The sequence below is a fragment of the Neophocaena asiaeorientalis genome, unplaced genomic scaffold, assembly GCF_003031525.2.
Source record: "Neophocaena asiaeorientalis asiaeorientalis breed wild unplaced genomic scaffold, Neophocaena_asiaeorientalis_V1.1 scaffold828, whole genome shotgun sequence".
NCBI classification, from domain to species: Eukaryota; Metazoa; Chordata; class Mammalia; order Artiodactyla; family Phocoenidae; genus Neophocaena; species Neophocaena asiaeorientalis.
In genome coordinates, this window is record NW_020175443.1 from 333674 (window position 1) to 350795 (window position 17122).

General features: G+C 50.8%; 2 protein-coding genes across 2 annotated transcripts in view; one reads left to right on the plus strand and one right to left on the minus strand.

Annotated features, from left to right (window-relative positions):
- ZNRF3 (zinc and ring finger 3) overlaps positions 1-8649 on the plus strand; it is a 58202-nt gene extending 49553 nt beyond the window's left edge. The window contains exons 6-8 of the mRNA XM_024768019.1: positions 1221-1323; positions 1994-3763; positions 5108-8649. Of these exons, the coding sequence (XP_024623787.1) occupies positions 1221-1323; positions 1994-3763; positions 5108-5151 (1917 nt within the window). The 3' untranslated portion in view covers positions 5152-8649. The remainder of the gene's footprint in view (positions 1-1220; positions 1324-1993; positions 3764-5107) is intronic.
- Positions 8650-9243: 594 nt separating this feature from the next.
- CUNH22orf31 (chromosome unknown C22orf31 homolog) lies at positions 9244-13335 on the minus strand. The gene is given in 8 exon segments (XM_024767945.1): positions 9244-9492; positions 9494-9559; positions 9562-9688; positions 9822-9886; positions 10589-10902; positions 10905-10958; positions 10961-11021; positions 13303-13335. Coding segments are annotated over 8 exon segments (969 nt in total).
- Positions 13336-17122: the final 3787 nt, after the last annotated feature.

Genomic DNA, 17122 nt, shown 5'->3' on the forward strand with positions numbered 1-17122 from the left:
GTGATATCCCCTTTTTCCTTCTAGCTTTTTTCTGAAAATTTAAAACTTTCAGAAAAGTTGCAAGAATCAGACAATGAATGCTGGATCATTCATCTAGAATCACCCATTGTTAACATTTTGCCACATTTGCTTCATCTCCTTCTGGATAGAGGCGTGCATATACACACACATTTTGGGGAGTGGGGAGCAAACCACTTCAGAATTAGTTGCAGGCATTTGATGCCCCTTTGATGAAAGTGTCCCGCTGCTGTGTAGACTGTTGGATGAAAAAAGAGGTTTTGCAGAGGCCTCCAGATGAATAGTCTCACATGGTCTCTACCTGCAGACTGCCTGAGTTCTCATCTGGGCCCAGGAGGGTTCTAGCTTTGTGATCTTGGGCAAGTGACTTTATTCTCTGTGCCTATGCTTGTGATATGGGCCCGAGACTGACCTGTACTCCAGGTGATCACAAAGGTTACACGAGAACATCCAGGTAGGACTCTTGCCACGGTCAGGCACAGCCTTAGGTGTTAGTTTGAATGTTACTGCATTGAGCTGGTCAGAGAATGGAAAATCAAAGTAAAATTAGCAAGTTTGGAGGGTGCTTTGGGCTCGGGAACTTTAGAGGTGGTTATCCCTGCCTCAGAACCCCATTACCTCCTCTCCACGTTGGGTGCTTTGTTATTAACTGTGTGCCCCCAGGTGAGTGCTGAGGGTCCAGTGAAGGGGAGGACGGGAGAACTTTGCCCCCTTGCTGCCCCACCTGTCAATCATGAGTCTTGGGCATCTTCCTTTCTACCCACCCCATTTTGGGTATCTGGAGCCAGCCACCATCCCAGAAGTGCAGAAGGTTTTGGGGTGTATCTAGCCACCCTTCCATACCCCCAGGCTCACCATTTGCACTAGCATACAGCTCTGGCGGTCCCTTGTGTGTGGCGTGGGTGTGAGTGCCCTCCTCACAAGAAGGAAGCTGGCTTCCTCCCTTAACACCAAGCACCGTGGTTGGAGCTGGCTGATGGTCCATGTCTTTCTCCCTAGAACCCATGTGTGGGCCCTGACTCCAGGGAACGGAGCCCACTTGTAGCTAGAGATGGGGAGGGGGAGCCTCTGGGCACTGCCACAGTGAACTGGGCTCCTTGGTCCACTCCGGGCTCCATGGGAAGAAACACTGCAGAGCTGAAGACAGCACCGCCCTCTGCCTGTGCCCTTCCTTCAGGCTGTGTGTCCTCTCTCCCTCCCAGGAGCTGCGGGTCATCCCCTGTACTCACCGCTTTCACAGGAAGTGCGTGGACCCGTGGCTGCTGCAGCACCACACCTGCCCCCACTGTCGACACAACATCATAGGTAATTCTCCGCTGCCTCTGTTGTTGCTGGAGTGTCACTGTCTTTACCGAGTACCTAGCAGGAGCAGGACACGTGCTGGGGAGCGAGCAAACCACCGCAGCATTGCCACCTGGACTTGGAGGCGTGGGGGCTTGGGGTTTGGAGGCCTCTGAAGAATCACCCTGAGTCTGGGTTCTGGCTTTGACATGAACTGGCTTCCTGACCTTGGGCCAGGCACCTGGCCTCTCCAGGCCCCGGGCCCACAATCTCTTCAGCGGGATGACAGTGGTGACGCTTGCTGTGCCTGGTACCTCGGGGTTGTGATGCTGCTGCTGCCTCCCTGTGGTGGTGGATGAGGGCCCGGAAGGCAGGGTGCCCTCCAGGTATAGCTGTTCTCCCAAGAGGGAAAATGCCTTTCCCCTCCGTGTCCCTGTTGCTCTCTCGAGCCTTATGCCGAGCAGAGCAGCTGGGAGGTGGGAGATGGACCCTGACAGGAGTGACCACCTTTCGAGTGGAGAAGCAGGAGGCCTCTACCCGCGTGGCCGGGTTTGGCGACAGCTTAGAATGGGCCATGGTCGTGAGACTGGGCACCTTGGCGCCGGCCGCCTCAGTCTGTGCCCGCACCCGCCCCTCGAGCCCTTGGCCCCAGCGTGCTCGCTCCCCTGACCGCGTTTCCTCCGCCTCTCCCCAGAACAAAAGGGAAACCCGAGCGCCGTGTGCTTGGAGAGCGGCAGCCTGGCGCGCGGCCGGCAGCAGAGGGTGGTCTTGCCGGTGCACTACCCCGGCCGCGTACACAGGGCCAGCGCCATCCCTGCCTACCCCACGAGGACGAGCATGGACGCCCACGGGAACCCTGTCACGCTGCTGACCGTGGACCGGCGCGGGGAGCAGGGCCTCTTCCCGCCGCAGACCCCCGCCTACATCCGCGGCTACCCGCCCCTCCATCTGGACCACAGCCTGGCCCCTCACCGCTGCGGCCTGGAGCACCGGCCCTACTCGCCGGCCCCCCCCTTCCGCAGGCCCAAGTTCGGCGGCCGCAGCTTCTCCAAGGCAGCTTGCTTCTCCCAGTACGAGACCATGTACCAGCACTACTACTTCCGGGGCCTCAGCTACCCCGAGCAGGAGGGGCAGCCCCCTCCCGGCCTCACCCCCGGGGGCCCGGCTCGGGCCTTCCCCCTGGGCGGCGGCAGCGGCGGCGGCAGCAGCAGCGGCCTGCTCTTCGCCCCCGCGGTGCACGCGGCCCCGGCCTCGCACCTGGAGAGCGGCAGCGCGTCCAGCTTCAGCTGCTACCACGGCCACCGCTCGGTGTGCAGCGGCTACCTGGCCGACGGCCCGGGCAGCGACAGCAGCAGCAGCAGCGGCAGCTCGGGCCAGTGCCGCTGCTCCTCCAGCGACTCGGTGGTGGACTGCACGGAGATCAGCAACCAGGGCGTGTACGGGAGCTGCTCCACCTTCCGCAGCTCTCTCAGCAGCGACTACGACCCCTTCGTCTACCGCAGCCGCAGCCCCTGTCGCGCCGGAGACATGGGGGGCTCAGGTCGGGGGCCCGTGGTGCGCCTCGAGGGCTCCCCGCCCCCCGAGGAGCTCCTGGCTGCGGCCCGAGGCCCAGGTGCGGGGCGGGGAGAGCCCTGGCCCGGGCCCGCCTCTCCCTCGGGGGACCAGCTGTCCACCTGCAGCCTGGAGATGAACTACAGCAGTAGCTCCTCCCTGGAGCCCCGGGGGCCCAACAGCTCTACCTCAGAAGGGGGGCTCGAGGCCTCTCCCGGGGCCGCCCCGGACCTCAGGAGGACCTGGAAGGGGGCCCGGGAGGGGCCGGTGTGTGCCTGCTGCTGTGAGCCCCAGACCCCCGCCCCAGACCCCGGAGCGGGAGCGACCGGGGGCGGCATCTTGTTTCTGGGCCCCCCGCCCTGTGAGGGCTGCGGCCCCCAGGGTGGGGAGTCACAGCCGGGGAGCTCCCAGGGCCCCTATGGCCTTCACCCGGACCACTTGCCCAGGACAGATGGGGTGAAGTATGAGGGCCTGCCCTGCTGCTTCTATGAAGAGAAGCAGGTGGCCCATGGCGGGGGCGGGGGTGGCGGCCGCTACACCGAGGACTGCTCGGTACGTGTGCAGTACACGCTGGCCCAGGAGCTCCCGCCCAGCTGCCACCCCGGGGCCCGGGACCTGAGCCAGCGCATCCCCATCATTCCGGAGGATGTGGACTGTGACTTGGGCTTGCCCTCCGAATGCCAAGGGACCCGGGGCCTCAGCCCCTGGGGTGGGACGCTGCCAGGTCCGGATGCCCTGTGGCCCCACAGAGGCTTGGGAGCAGCCCAGCAAGAAGAGTGGGTTCCGTGCTGCCCAGCCAGGGCACCGCTGTCACCTCCCTGCCCTCCAGAGGATGTGGGGGCCCCTGGGACCAGCTCCCCCAGTGCCCCCCAGGACACTCAGGACTCCAGCGCCACAGCCACCGAGGCTGCAGGTGAGAGCGGGCGGTGACGGTAGGCCGGGATCTGGGTCTTCTCTCCACACAGTCACTTTCTGAGTGACTTTCTTGGTGCCCTTGGCTTTAAACACCATCCGTACCTGATGATTTTCAAGTGTTACTCCCCAATCCAGCCCTTCCTCTGGGCTCCAGACCTGCTGGCCCTCTGCTTCCATGAGCTCTCTCCCCCAGATGCCGCAGAAGCATCCCGCTTGATCCTGCCACAGCAGTGTCTCGAGTTCCTCCCGCTGCATCCCCTTCTCCAAGGCTCCCTACCCAGATGCTCAGGCCAAAAGCCCAGGCCCCAGCCCTGAGCCTGCCCTGCCCCTCACGCATCAGGGTCCTGGGCTTCTCAGCCTGTCTGTGAGAACCACATGTGCTGGTTTTCCCCTGATCCAGAAAATTGAATCCCCAGAAAAATGAAACTTAGCAAAAGACATGCAAAACCCAAGTCCAGATTTTTTATTATTAGATTCAGCAGACATCATCAAATTGTGATAAAGTTGCCAAACCTTTTGTCTTCAGTAGTGAACAGTGTGCAGTCTAGCACCTTTGAATAGCACTGGGACAATTCCAACTCCAAAGTAAACCCCACATGGATCTGCTCTGCTCCCCGCCTGCTGTCCGCAGCCGGGCTTATTTCCTCTCTCTAGGTTGAGGGCAGTAGCCTTCTGACTGGTCTCCTGTGGCCAGTCTTGCCTTCTGTTCCATGTGGGTGCCAGAGTCGTCTTTTTTAAAACATAAGTCTGTCTTTATACCAGAAAACTCTTCACTGACTTGCCATTACCTTCCAAATTTTAGAAATGTAAACATGATGTCAGCCGCCTTGCCCCCGTCCTGTTCCTCCAAAGTGCCAGGTTCATTCCAGCCTCCAGGCCTCTCTACCGCTTCTCTCCTGCAGATCTTGGGTTAAGAGCCGGCCTCCAGCACCCTCCGAGCTCACTCTCACACCCTCTGTTTACTTTCCAGGTTTTCACAACCTGAACTTACTTTGTTGTGAGGTGTGGGAGCTCCGCAATGGGGGTCTTCCCAGTGCCTGCAACAGGGCCCAAGGCACATCTTTTGTACATTGTGTTTTCATGCTGCCTAAGGGTTTCCAGAAGGCTCTGCACAGCCCGATGTGGGAGGCCGGCTCCCTAGAAGGCCCCCATGCCCTCAGAAAGGGGGCTCCACTTCAGCCCTTTACCATATACACAGTCCATCCAGCATCCAGAGCTGTCACTTCTGAGAGCCCACCACACGCTGGGATGGGTCCCCAGGTCCCTTGCCTCGTCCCTGCATGTGGTGCCCAAAGCCTGCGGGCCTGGCCCCCTCCCCTGACGATTGTTCTTTCTCTCCCAGGACCAAGATCTCGCCTGGCCGACAGTGGAGGCCCTGGAGCCTGAGCTCAGATGGAACTCTTCCGTGGAAATGGGAACTGTACGGAGATTCCAAACTCTGACTTCCTACAGAAAAAAAAAGAAAAAAAAAGATTTTTTTAGCTTTGACAAACACAAAAGTGGTAATAAAGAGAGCCCTCCTCAACCCAAAATGTGAGCCACGTGTGGCAACCCCCTCCTCCCAATTAACAAACCAACAGACAAAATTCTCTTAGTCTTTTGCCTCTTGATAACATGTTACTCTTCTGTTTTGTAAAGTGTGTGTGCTTGGGGTTCGAGGTGTGTGGGATTGACTTCTCTGCTTTGTTTTTTAAGATATTATATGTAAATGTAAAAAGTTATTTAAATATATATTTTAAAGAACCCTAACCGCCAACTTTTGCTGAAAAAAAAATCACTGCTGCAGTAATTGAACCACATCATGTGTAGATACTGTTGTCTCCCTGGAGGGAGCTCAGGCCTTTGAAAAGCTCAGGGCTACACCTGCCTTAGAAAATGAACCAGAAACTTGAAGTAAAGCTAGTTGATATGGGTACAAACTCTGAGGAACAATGCAATGCTGCCTCTTACTTTCTCGTGGCAAATCCCAACGTACAAAATGTCAGGCCTTCTCGGAAGCCATGCCTCTCCAGCCTGCACCTTCAGGCAGCTGATGGAAACAGCTTGGGGTCGGGTGGAAGGTCTGCAGCACTGCGGAGTCGGGACAAGCCATTGCTACGTAAGCCCCAGGGTGACAGGGACGATTCTGCGTAGTGTCCTCAGTCTGTCCCCTCTGGTCATCGTCCTAACTAGGACAGAGTTTACAGTCCTGATTTTGGGCTTCCTGCCACTGGCTGCAGAGATGGCTCGACGGGGTGTGTGGGGAGAGACACCCAGGAGGAATGTACGTGGTTTTGCAGCCTTGGTGTCTGCCCCAGCTGGGGGAGAGGTGGGATGGAGGGAGCCCCGGAGCGGGCCTGTGCGCATGCGTCCGTGTGCGCCCGGCCACACACACCCCGGCTGCTTCCGGCGTTGGGCTGCCTTCCTGGGTGCGCGTCGCCGGGACCCGATAGGGTCTGAGCTCCCTTTGAATGACGTTTCCCATCCCATTGCTTCAGGGTTGTTCAGCCCTCTGCCTCGTGGCTGAAATTGCTCATCTCGCCTGCAAATGTCTACTATCCTTTCTACCTAATGCACTATTCTGTATTGATTCTCCATGAGACAGAGTGAAAGAGACTATCAGATAGTTTAGACCCAAAGGGTAGGTTTTTATATATTGTTCCAACCTTTTGTTGTTTGTTGTTGCTGTTGTTGTTTTAAGAGGGAAGAAGAGTTTAAAAACCCAAACCATTTTTTAAAAGTTTCCATTTTAAAAGGGAGAATCTATTTAAAGCTATTTCAGATCAGGGATCGTTATCCTTTTTGTCCAATGTATTTCTTGTTATTAAAAAATTTTTTAGAAGAAACTAATCACATTAGCTCTTGTGTTCGCTAACTCTTCTGGTCACTTCTGTTTATTCATTTATTCAGCAGGTGTTTGTTGTCATCTGAAATGCTCATTTGCTGAATAGGAACCTTGAGTCCTGGCCCCCTGTAGGTGGGGAAGCAGAGACCCACCCTGGGCTGCCAGGGGACTGTGACGGCTCTTCTCCAGTCAGGCCCAGGGAAGGTCAGCCCAGGGTCCACATCACAACGTTTTGAATGAGAATCTTACCGAATCCCTTTTTCTTAAAAACCCCAGCCTGTGATGAGGAAACTTACTTACTTCCAGCCAGGATTTGTCAGAAAGAAATTCCAGCATCAAACGATTGAGCCGTTTGCCATTAAGGAGCTCACTGTGGTGAGATTTGTCATCCAGCCTCTGAGGTGCAGTCCCTTGGGGGCTGCCCCCCGACACACACACACCCCCAGCACCGCCTGTGCCCAGCACACCTGTTGGCGAGGGTGTGCGAAATGCCTGAGCCCCGTGACACGTGATCTGGGCCGCCTTTATTCCTCGGGCCAGGAGTAGCAGCTGCTGAGGACAGCAGCTTACATCTTGTGATTTTAGGGAAGGGGTGGGGGGTATGGCTTCTAACATGAACTACAAAAAGCAGCTTCTCATTGTTGAGATTTTGTTTGTTCGTTTGTGGCTTTGTGTTTGTTTGTTTGTTTGTTTTTAATGCCTTTGAGTGCATGTTATCTTCCTTGTCTGAAATCATACCCCCAAAGTGGCTTTCTTTAGCCCTGGCTGGAAAACCACTCCTCAGCAGCCTTAAGCAATAAATAGATGAGGAGAGCATGTGGCTTCAACTGGGCTTATTAAAATAAATGAGTCCAGTTTCCATTTGAAAGAGCAGTAACTACAGATGGCCCAAAAACCACATTTAATTTTCATAGTTTATAGGGTGGTAGAAACAGAAAAGTGAAACTTTCAGGCTTTAAACCTCAGCCGTTGTCTTAAATTTGTGTTGGGTCACCAGAGTATGGTGACCAACTATATCGCCTCACCATTCAAGTCAAAAGAAATGTCTTCTTTGAAGTCGTAAGACTCCAATAATGATGACAAGTACCTTTTCTTGGTGGCCTCTCAGTGGCATGTGGGAGTTACATAGCTATGGAAACTGGGAGCATCACATCTTCCATTGAGAGAGACACACACGCGCGCGCACACACACACACACACAAACACGTGCACGCAGGAATGTGACTGTTGGGTGTGGTCCCGTGGCTCAGCCTTGGGTGTAGGACAGCCATATAGACTGAAGAGTCCTAGAACCAGTTAAAAATGGGGAGTTGGGAGTTCTGGTCCACCAGGTACCTCTTTGTAGTAGACACAGCCCCAGGATGCTGGCCTTAACTCTCCGTCTCTTTTCCTCTCCCTAACCCTAACCCATGCCGTTTTATGACACGTCCACCACTCTGCTGTCCACCACTCACACCTTCCCTTATGTGCTGCTAGTTCCTACTCAAAGCTCATGCAGGACTAATGCTTTTAAAATGAGGTCTAAAAAATAATTACTAATCAAGAGTATTATTTTTTAAACAGAACTGCCTTTTTCTATTCTTTATATAAACTCTATTGTGTTGGTCTAACAAGGCACTATTTTAAAATGTTTTTTAAAAATTTCTCCCATAGCACTTAAAAGATATTTTGTAAAGACTTTGCTGTAAAGATTTTGTAATAAAGTGGTCTAAGGGCTCCTTCTCCAACATTACCATTAAAAAAAAATGTTTTAAAGGCTAGAAAACAACTTATGTATATTCTGTATATGTATAGCAGCACATTTCATTTATGGAAATATGTTCTCAGAATATTTATTTACTAATATATTTATCTTAAGCCATGTCTTATGTTGAGAGTGTGACGTTGGAATAATCATTGAAAATGACTAACATGAGGCCCTGTAAATACATGATAATTGCACACAGATTTTACATATTTGCCGACCAAAAATGATTTAAAACAAGTTGTAGTCTTCTATGGTTTTGTAACAAATTGTACAAATGACTGTAAAAAAAAATACAATTTTATCAAGTACGTTATATATTGTCATTGCTCTATTTGGTGAAGGTCTACAGATTCCACAAAGGAGAGGTCTGCGTGAAGCAGTGCCTAATAACATCAGCTCACTCATGGGAGCATCTGTGTAATTTCCTCTCCTGTTAACACAGAGTTCAGGTTATTGGGGATCCAGGTGGTGTCTGGGCAAGTATCTGAGAGACAGTGTTTGAGATTATGTCCCTGAGGTGGTGATAGGTTTTCTGCTCAGCCGTGTGGGGGGAATGGTGGTCAATCCCAGCAGTCCACTTTTCGAACATAGGGACCGTAAACTGGGTATAACCATCGACTTCATCTGCTAAGCCTTTTCCTATCTGGAAGACTGAGGCCCTCCAGCCCCTCTTTAAGGAAAAGGGACTTGTAGGAAAAAAGCTTAAGCATCCAGCCTGGAAATGACCAAATCATGAAGGTGGAGAGGGGCCCCGAGTCTAAAGTGAATCTCATACCCATCTGTCTTGTTTCCCGGGGAGGGGAGTCACTGATCTGTAAAGTGCTCTGAGATCCCGTGGAAGGTGCAAAGTGGTGTTTATTCTTCGGACATCTAGCAGAGAATAGCCTAATCCTGTGAGCTCCTGTCCCTATTTCTCGCTCTTTGACTTGGGCCATTTCTTGGGAGCATGCTCCTCGTGGACCTCTGGCCTCTTCCTGCCTGGCAGTGGGTCCTTCTGAGCACCTTCAGGGGTGGCAGCCTGGCTGCAAAGAGCCTCCCAGGGCTTTGTTTTGATGGCCTTGCCCAGCTCCTAAGTGTACCTCTCGGGGGTCCCCGAAGGATTCCACAGCATTGGCTCCACCACCGTGTGGTGCGGAGCCCGGTGGCCCTCTGTGCAAGAGGCCATGGATGGTTAATGCATCCTCTGACAGCTGCTGTCTCTTCCTGGTTTCCGGAAGTGAGGTGAGGCTCGGCCCTTCCAGGACACTGTCCCAATGTCCCGGGGTAGCACTTGGGAGGCAGCCACATGTTCAGCATATCTGCTCTCAAGATCTTGGCAGAGTGTTACTTTTTTCTCCTTTGAACTTTCTTTACTGTAGCCAGGAAGAAAGCAGAGAAGTCAAAGCTAAAACTTGAGAAGGGAGCTCCGGATAATTATCTGGGATTTGTGTCCCCAAGTCTTGGTTACAGCCACAACCAACATTTGTCTAGCATGTTCTAGTTTACCGAATTCCTTCAGGGATACTGCTGCGAGCGTTTCCCCACAGCCCTGTAAGGTCAGCAGGAGACAGCTTTAAAGGCAAGGAAATTGGAATGGGTTTGCCCAAGGCCACACAGCCAGAAGGTGGACCACGGCTGTTACCTACTGAGTGCCACCCAGGACCCTAAACATCTACTCTGTGCCAGGCTCTGCTCAAAAGCCCTTTGCATGCATTAACTCATTTCATCCTCATGAAACCCTGTGAGGGGAGGGCTGTTTCTCCACATCTTATAGATGACAAAAACCAAGGTAGAAAGAGACTGAGCCCACGGTCCCCCTCAATTACGGTCAGAGCTGGGATTTGAACACTGACCACCTAGCTCCAGGGTGCATTCTGAGCTCTGCTGGCCACCGTGGACTAACGGAGCTGGACTCAGATCAGGCCTCTGGACGCCAAGTTCTCCATGTGGACGTTCATGACCAGGTCTGTGGCTCAGCTCTGGGGTTCAAGCATGTGCATCTGAGCCTTTCCCATCCTCATTTTTGCTTCAAGTCAAGTTTCTTTTGTCTCCACTTCTGAAAGCCACTTTATCCTCCTCTCAAACTGAGCAAAGGAGAAATAGGCATGACCCCAGATCTGTCCTCTCTCCACTAAATCACGCCCCCACCTCCATCCTGACCCCCCACAATCCTGTCTTTAACTTCAGGGTTTCCTTCTCTTGGCATGAAGCCCTAGCTTACCTTTCCCTCTCCCCACCCCATCACATTTTCTCCACCACCAGCCATCACCTACCTCATTGACGCCTCCTGCAGACCTCCTGTGCCTGGGTGAACCTGGCCACTGCCCCACTGGCCACTTGCTGTTGGAACTGATGGAGTTTCTTATCCCGCCCCGCTGGGCGGCTTTCGTTGCTGAATCATCCTTGGGCTTTAATCTCTTTGAGGGTTTCGCATCTCCAAACTTGCGTGGTACTGGGCAGCATTTCTCCTTCAGTTGTCGCCTGAGCAAAAGTTTAACCAGGGAGAAGGAACTGGCAATTAATGGGTTCTTTACAACTTTCCAAGAAGAGGTGGTACCTGGTACGGGAGCATTGATTTTCTGGTTGTCCAGATGTTGGTGAGAGCTGGCGAGTCCACATAGCAGTCCTGAAGCCTGGTGTTCATAAGATAGACTGTCAGAGTCCATAGGTGGGGTTGCTGGGATCTCATCTCACAGAGATTGGATGCTAGAATTATAAGGGGGAGAAAAATAATTTAAAAAGGCCAATTCTCAAGCAGAGACTAGAAGGTCTACTTTGGAGGTAAAGTATTAACATCTTTTTATAGACCATTCCTTCCACACAGCTCTTAGAAATCTTTCTGCACAACCTCTCTCCTGCTCACCAAAACCTTTTGTACCAAGTAGGGAAGCAGTAGAACTTCACAAGGTCACAGTGATGGTCAGGTTCTCAGAGAACATAGCATGCTTGGGCTGGAAGCGGAGGGAGGGTCAGAGAGCATTTATAAGGAATTAAAGACCATTTCTGTCCCCTGGAAAGCTAAGGGAACCCATGGCAGGAAAGGAATGGGAGATGGGATCGCTCAAACTTCCTATAGGAGCTGTAGCCACTCCTCAACTATGCTGCAACCCAGAAATGACAGCAGGTAAAATCGTGCCAAGCCCTGAAATCACTTTCTAACCAGACTGCCATGAGCCAAGAAAAGCTGCTAAGCAGGGAAATATACTCTGGGGTCTAAAAAGGCAAAAGCACAATGTAAATGATGCTGGCCTCCATTTCTTGGGACCAGCCAAGAACAAGAGAACAATTTGGATAGATTAGAATCACACACTTAAAGAGACCTGGCTTTCTAAGAAATGTCATCTATAATAAAATAAAATCACCTTACCATATTTCGGTTGCTTTAAATTTTATTTTAGTTAGCTTAGTAGGGGGAAGAAATATGTATATTCTTTTCCCTTTTTCTCTGTTTTTTGTTTTGTTTTGTTTTAATATTTCTATCACCTGTCTTTTCTCTGCCTCAGTCATGTATGGGCAAATTGCTGTTTGTTTAGATTTTGCCTCTCATGCAGTTTTGAACCATTATCTCTAGTATTTGTGATGTCACTCTGGTTTGTGATGTGGGTGTGGGTGAGTGTTACATCATCAGATTTTTATAATTAAATTATGTTGGAAGAAGTTCTATTTTCTTGTGCTTACAGCCTCAGGAACTTCTCAAGCCCTCATTTTCCCCAATATGGCGCGGGTGAATTTTGAAGGTTCTGACATTCTTAAGAAGCACACTTTGCATGCAATGTAGTCAAATATGCAGTCCAGATTTGTGGATACAGGTAGCGAGATGCATCCTTACAGGTGCGAAAGGGCCCTTCTCCGTGCACATAAAGAAGGTACTGTTAAGTTCTCAGAATAGCTGCCAAGGCTAGGGACCAGAAATGAAAGAACACGTTCCTGCAGCCCTGGGCACCTCTGCCCGCATGTCTCTCCCGGGGAGAATACATGGTTTCTGGAATGCGGTTTTATTTTACATCCCATGGCAAATGCAGTAATTAGAGCTGTTAGCAGTGTCAAGGGCTTGAAACAAGAACAAAGACGCCTCTTCCTGGGAACTCTTAGGCAATGCCTATCTCCTTATCAGGTGCCTGCCCTGTTGGTGGTTTTGATTTTTCATGTACAGAATGCCAAAGGAGGCTCCCTCTCTGGGGGGAGGAGAGCGAAATGGTGGAAAAACAGAGTATGAGTCTGGCAGGAGTTCCTGGAATCACATGCGTTGCCTGTTTGATTTTTTTGTCCCTGGAGTGAATCAAAGTCGCAGGCAGACCGCACCGCAGGCCACCGTGGAACCACCACCAGACCACCGGCATCTGGACCCACAGATGCTTGGGAGGACAATGGGGTTAATTCAGTGGCAAGCTCTGGCCTCACCTCTCGAGAGGTGGGTCAGTTTTAGAGCTGGGCGTTGGAAAGGGTTTGTCTTTGAGAAGGGTCTGCAAACGTCTGGAGACTGGGCAGGCAGGCATCCTTTCAAAGCCAGTGAACCCTGGAGAAGTGCCACCAGGCTCTGGGGCTACGGTCTGCCTTTACTCTGCATGGCAGGGACAGAAGGGCAAGAATGGCACATGGAGCTGCTCTTCTGCTTTCCTTCTCTCCTTCCCCATCTTGAGGTTGGCTTTCCCACACCACCTTTTTCCAGACACTCAAATGTATTCACTTTCCTAGGCCTTTGACTCAAGAAGCACTCAGTGTCTCCTAGCACAGAGCTGTTCACACAGATGGCAGATGATACAGACTCTTCAAGTTCTATCAAATTCTTCTCTCCCTTCTGTGTAACTCCCTTCAATTGACCCTGCACTAGTAGTAAGCCTCACGTTCCTTAGAAATAACTCAGGGTAATTTGGCCTGTGCTATTTCTCCTATTTCAGTAAAATCTGTGTTGATTGAATGCTCACTGTAGTCCAAACATGGTTCTAGACAACACTTTACCAACATCATCTCACCAAATGCTACCAACAGTCTTCTGCATGAGTTTGGGTGCTGCTGCCATCCCTACTTTATAGATGAAGAAACTGAAGGTCAGGGACTTCCCTGGTGGTCCAGTGGTAAAGAATCTGCCTTCCAATGCAGGGGACGTGGGTTCAATCCGTGGTCGCGGAACTAAGGTCCCACATGCTGCGGGGCAACTAAGCCCACATGCCACAACTACTGAGCTCTTGTGCCCCAAATAGAGGGCCCGAATGCCACAAGCTACAGAGCCCACGTGCTCTGGAGCCCGCGTGCCACAACTAGAGAGAGAAAACCTACACACCATAACTAGAGAGAAGCCCATACCGCAACGAAGAGCCTGCGTGCTGCAACTAAGACCCGATACAGCCATAAATAAATACATTAATTAATTAAAATTTTTTAAAAAGAAAAGAAACTGAAGGTTCAGTTGCTCAAGGACCATGCCTCAGTCCCAAAAGCTAGTAACCAACAAAGGCTGGACTCAACCCAACCAGGGTCTATACCACCTTTGCTCTTATCCACTCAGAGCTATGCTGTGACACTTTGCCTTGCATCTGGTTGGCCCATCCACGTACCACACCTGGGCACGGACCACATCAAGTCCTATTGATGGCTCCCAGATCCATTTCTCAATGGGCAAGTGAATTCACATCTCTGGGCCTTACTTTCCTCATCTGTGAAATGTGGATAGTAGGAGTGCCTACCCCCAGGATCACTATGCGGAGGAAATGGGACAACGCATGTGAAGCACTTGGCATGGCTTCCGGCAGAGAGTAAGTGCTCAGTAAATAAAGTTCTAATTAATGTTGGGTTATTTTTTGTTTTTTTTTTGGCTGTGTTGTGAGGCATGCGGGACCTTAGTTCCCGAACCAAAGATTGAACCCACGCCCCCTGTGGTGGAAGCACGGAGTCTTAACCACTGGACCACCAGGGAAGTCCCTGATGTTATTAACATTATGGCCCATTCACTCATCTGACCCCTTCTTGAGCCCCTGTTGCTCATGGTCTGAGTGACTTAACCCAACATTTTATAGGAACTTCATCCCAGGTCCTTAGCTGTGTGCCCATCTGGTTTATGAGGCCAAGCAATGAGCCTCTTTTTTTTTTTAATTGAGGTATAGTTTTTCAGATTCTTTTCTATTATAGGTTACTACAAGATATTGAATATAGTTCCCTGTGCCACACAGTAAATCCTTGCTGTCAAGCAATCAGCCTCTTGAAACGGGGGATGATTCTGATCTGATTTGGGTATCATGACATTTCTTTTTCCACAATCCATCTTCACTAAACATTTGTCAGATTCATCAGCCTTATGGAGGTGATGAATCTACAGGAGCTACATTTCCCCTTGGTTTTAGAAGTTGTCCCGAATATCCCTGCTTTGTTACATGAAAAGGGAAGCGGGTACCTGAGGATACACTAAGGAAAGTAACTAGTCTTTAACAGAGGTTGTTCTGTTGAAGGTTGTTCAGAAGTATAAAGTCAGGATGGAAAGACTCTATTTGATCCAGGGTCCTGAAACCATGGCAAGAGTTTCCATTGTTGGTGCCAACACTTGATCCAGAGATCTTGGGGCTGAGGTCATAGGGCTTCCATGTTGCTGAAAGTCCTGTTCCTGAGTTTGGTTCGCCAATGAACCTTTTCACTCTGCTGAGATCAGTCTAAATAACCTTTATTTTCCACCCATCCTTTGGAGCTGTTCTTCCTGACATATCTAAACCACTGCTTCTGTCTGGAAACACATCTGCCTGTCTCTGATGCTTAGCCAGTCTCTGCTCAATGTATTTTTAGCTCCGATAATCTTTCTTCTTTCTTTCTCTCCTCTACTACCACTCTTCTCTCTAATTTCTCTGAGCTCCTGTTCTCTTTCCGGAGGGTCAGTGAATAAAGAGGAAATTGAGCCGGGCTTCCCTGGTGGAGCAGTGGTTAAGAATCCTCCTGCCAATTCAGGGAACACAGGTTCGAGCCCTGGTCAGGGAAGATCCCTCATGCCGCAAAGCAACTAAGCCCGTGCGCCACAACTACTGAGCCTGTGCTCTAGAGCCGGCGTGCCACAACTACTGAGTCCACGCGCCGCAGCTACTGAAGTCTGCGCACCTGGAGCCCGTGCTCCGCAAGGAGAGAAGCCACCGTGATGAGAAACCCGCACACTCACCAAAGAGCAGCCCCGCTCTCCGCAACTAGAGAAAGCCCGCATGCAGCAATGAAGACCCAACGCAGCCAAAAATTAAAAAAAAAAAAAAAGTTAAAAAAAAGAGGAAATTGAGCCAATTTATATGAATCCTCATCTTCCTCCTTCATGCCCCACCCCCAAATTCTAGTGGAATTTAGTTGTTTTTAATTTCCTCAGAAGATGTTTTTATTTTAACACCCAAGCAAGTAAACTTCCACACCCATATGGGAACACATCTGAGGTTTGTGATGTAGAAGTTTTAGGAGAGAAGAGAAAAACTTTGGATGAGAGAACTTGAAAAGATTCCTGAACCATGATGCAAACTCGGAGGACCAGTGATTTAGACCACATGTACTGAATACACACCTATCACGGGCCAAGTATGTGAAATGAGGTTGCCCTGCCCATTCTGCCGCCCCTTCTCACCTGGCTCTGAGTTCTCAGATGTGGCCACCTGGATGCCCCACAGACACTGCTAACTCGTTATGTTCAAAACCAAATTCTTTTTCTCCCTTCACCCCCATCAGAACAGACTAACTACTGCTTCTCTTGAATTTTCCATCACTAGTTGCCTGACCCAGAACCTGGGAGACAGGATCAGTGCTGAGATGAGCCTGAGGCTAAAGGAAAATCAGGAATCTAGGTCCTGTTTTTATTTACAGTTTTGAGATTCTGTTCATCATTAATTTTTTTTTTTTGCGGTACGCGGACCTCTCACTGTTGTGGCCTCTCCCGTTGCGGAGCACAGGCTCCGGACGCGCAGGCTCAGCGGCCATGGCTCACGGGCCCAGCCACTCCGCGGCATGTGGGATCTTCCCGGACCGGGGCACGAACCCGTGTCCCCTGCATCGGCAGGTGGACTCTCAACCACTGCGCCACCAGGGAAGCCCTGTCCATCATTAATTTTTTGACATTCATTTAGAGTTTTTAAAGATATTGCATTAAAACACTGTCCATTAAATATATTTAATATATTTAAAAATTGATTAAATATTTGTCTTGATTACTGAGTTTTGGGGGGGGCCCTTAAATCTTGTGCCTGAGGCCAATGCCTCACTTGCCTCACCCTAATCCCAGCCCTGGACCACTCAGTAGGCGTTGGTTGCTAGAACCCCATAAAGATAAGAAGGCAATTCACCACGGTGATGAGGAGTAGGGTCCTGAAGTCCCACTGCCTGGGGTCATAGCCCAGCTCCACCACTAGGCAACCTTTAAGCAAGCCATTTAACCGCTCTGTATGAGGGGGCTCGTAAGAGTGCCTCCCTTATAGGGCTACCGTCATATGAGAAATGTGATGACAAACATTGCACACTGCTGAAAGCTTAGTAAAATCTTCAGTAAAGGTTTGCTATTCTTGTTATTATAATCAGACTCCTCATCCAGTGCTCTCTCCACAACATGACTGCCCTTTGAGTAGAAATCACCGCAGCTGGAGTTTCAAAGATACCAGGATCGTCCAAACTCCACCAGCTGAGATCTCTCAGCTTGGCAAATCCTGCTGCCCTCGGGAGGAATCCAAGGGCCTGACTGCAGAGCCGGCAGACAGACAGACACCAATATCTTCCTGGAGGCCCGGGGGCTACAGTCAGTGCCCTCACTCTTTCCATGAAATAAAGCTGCTTAAGGACTGAGGCATGTGAAGTATTGAAATGAA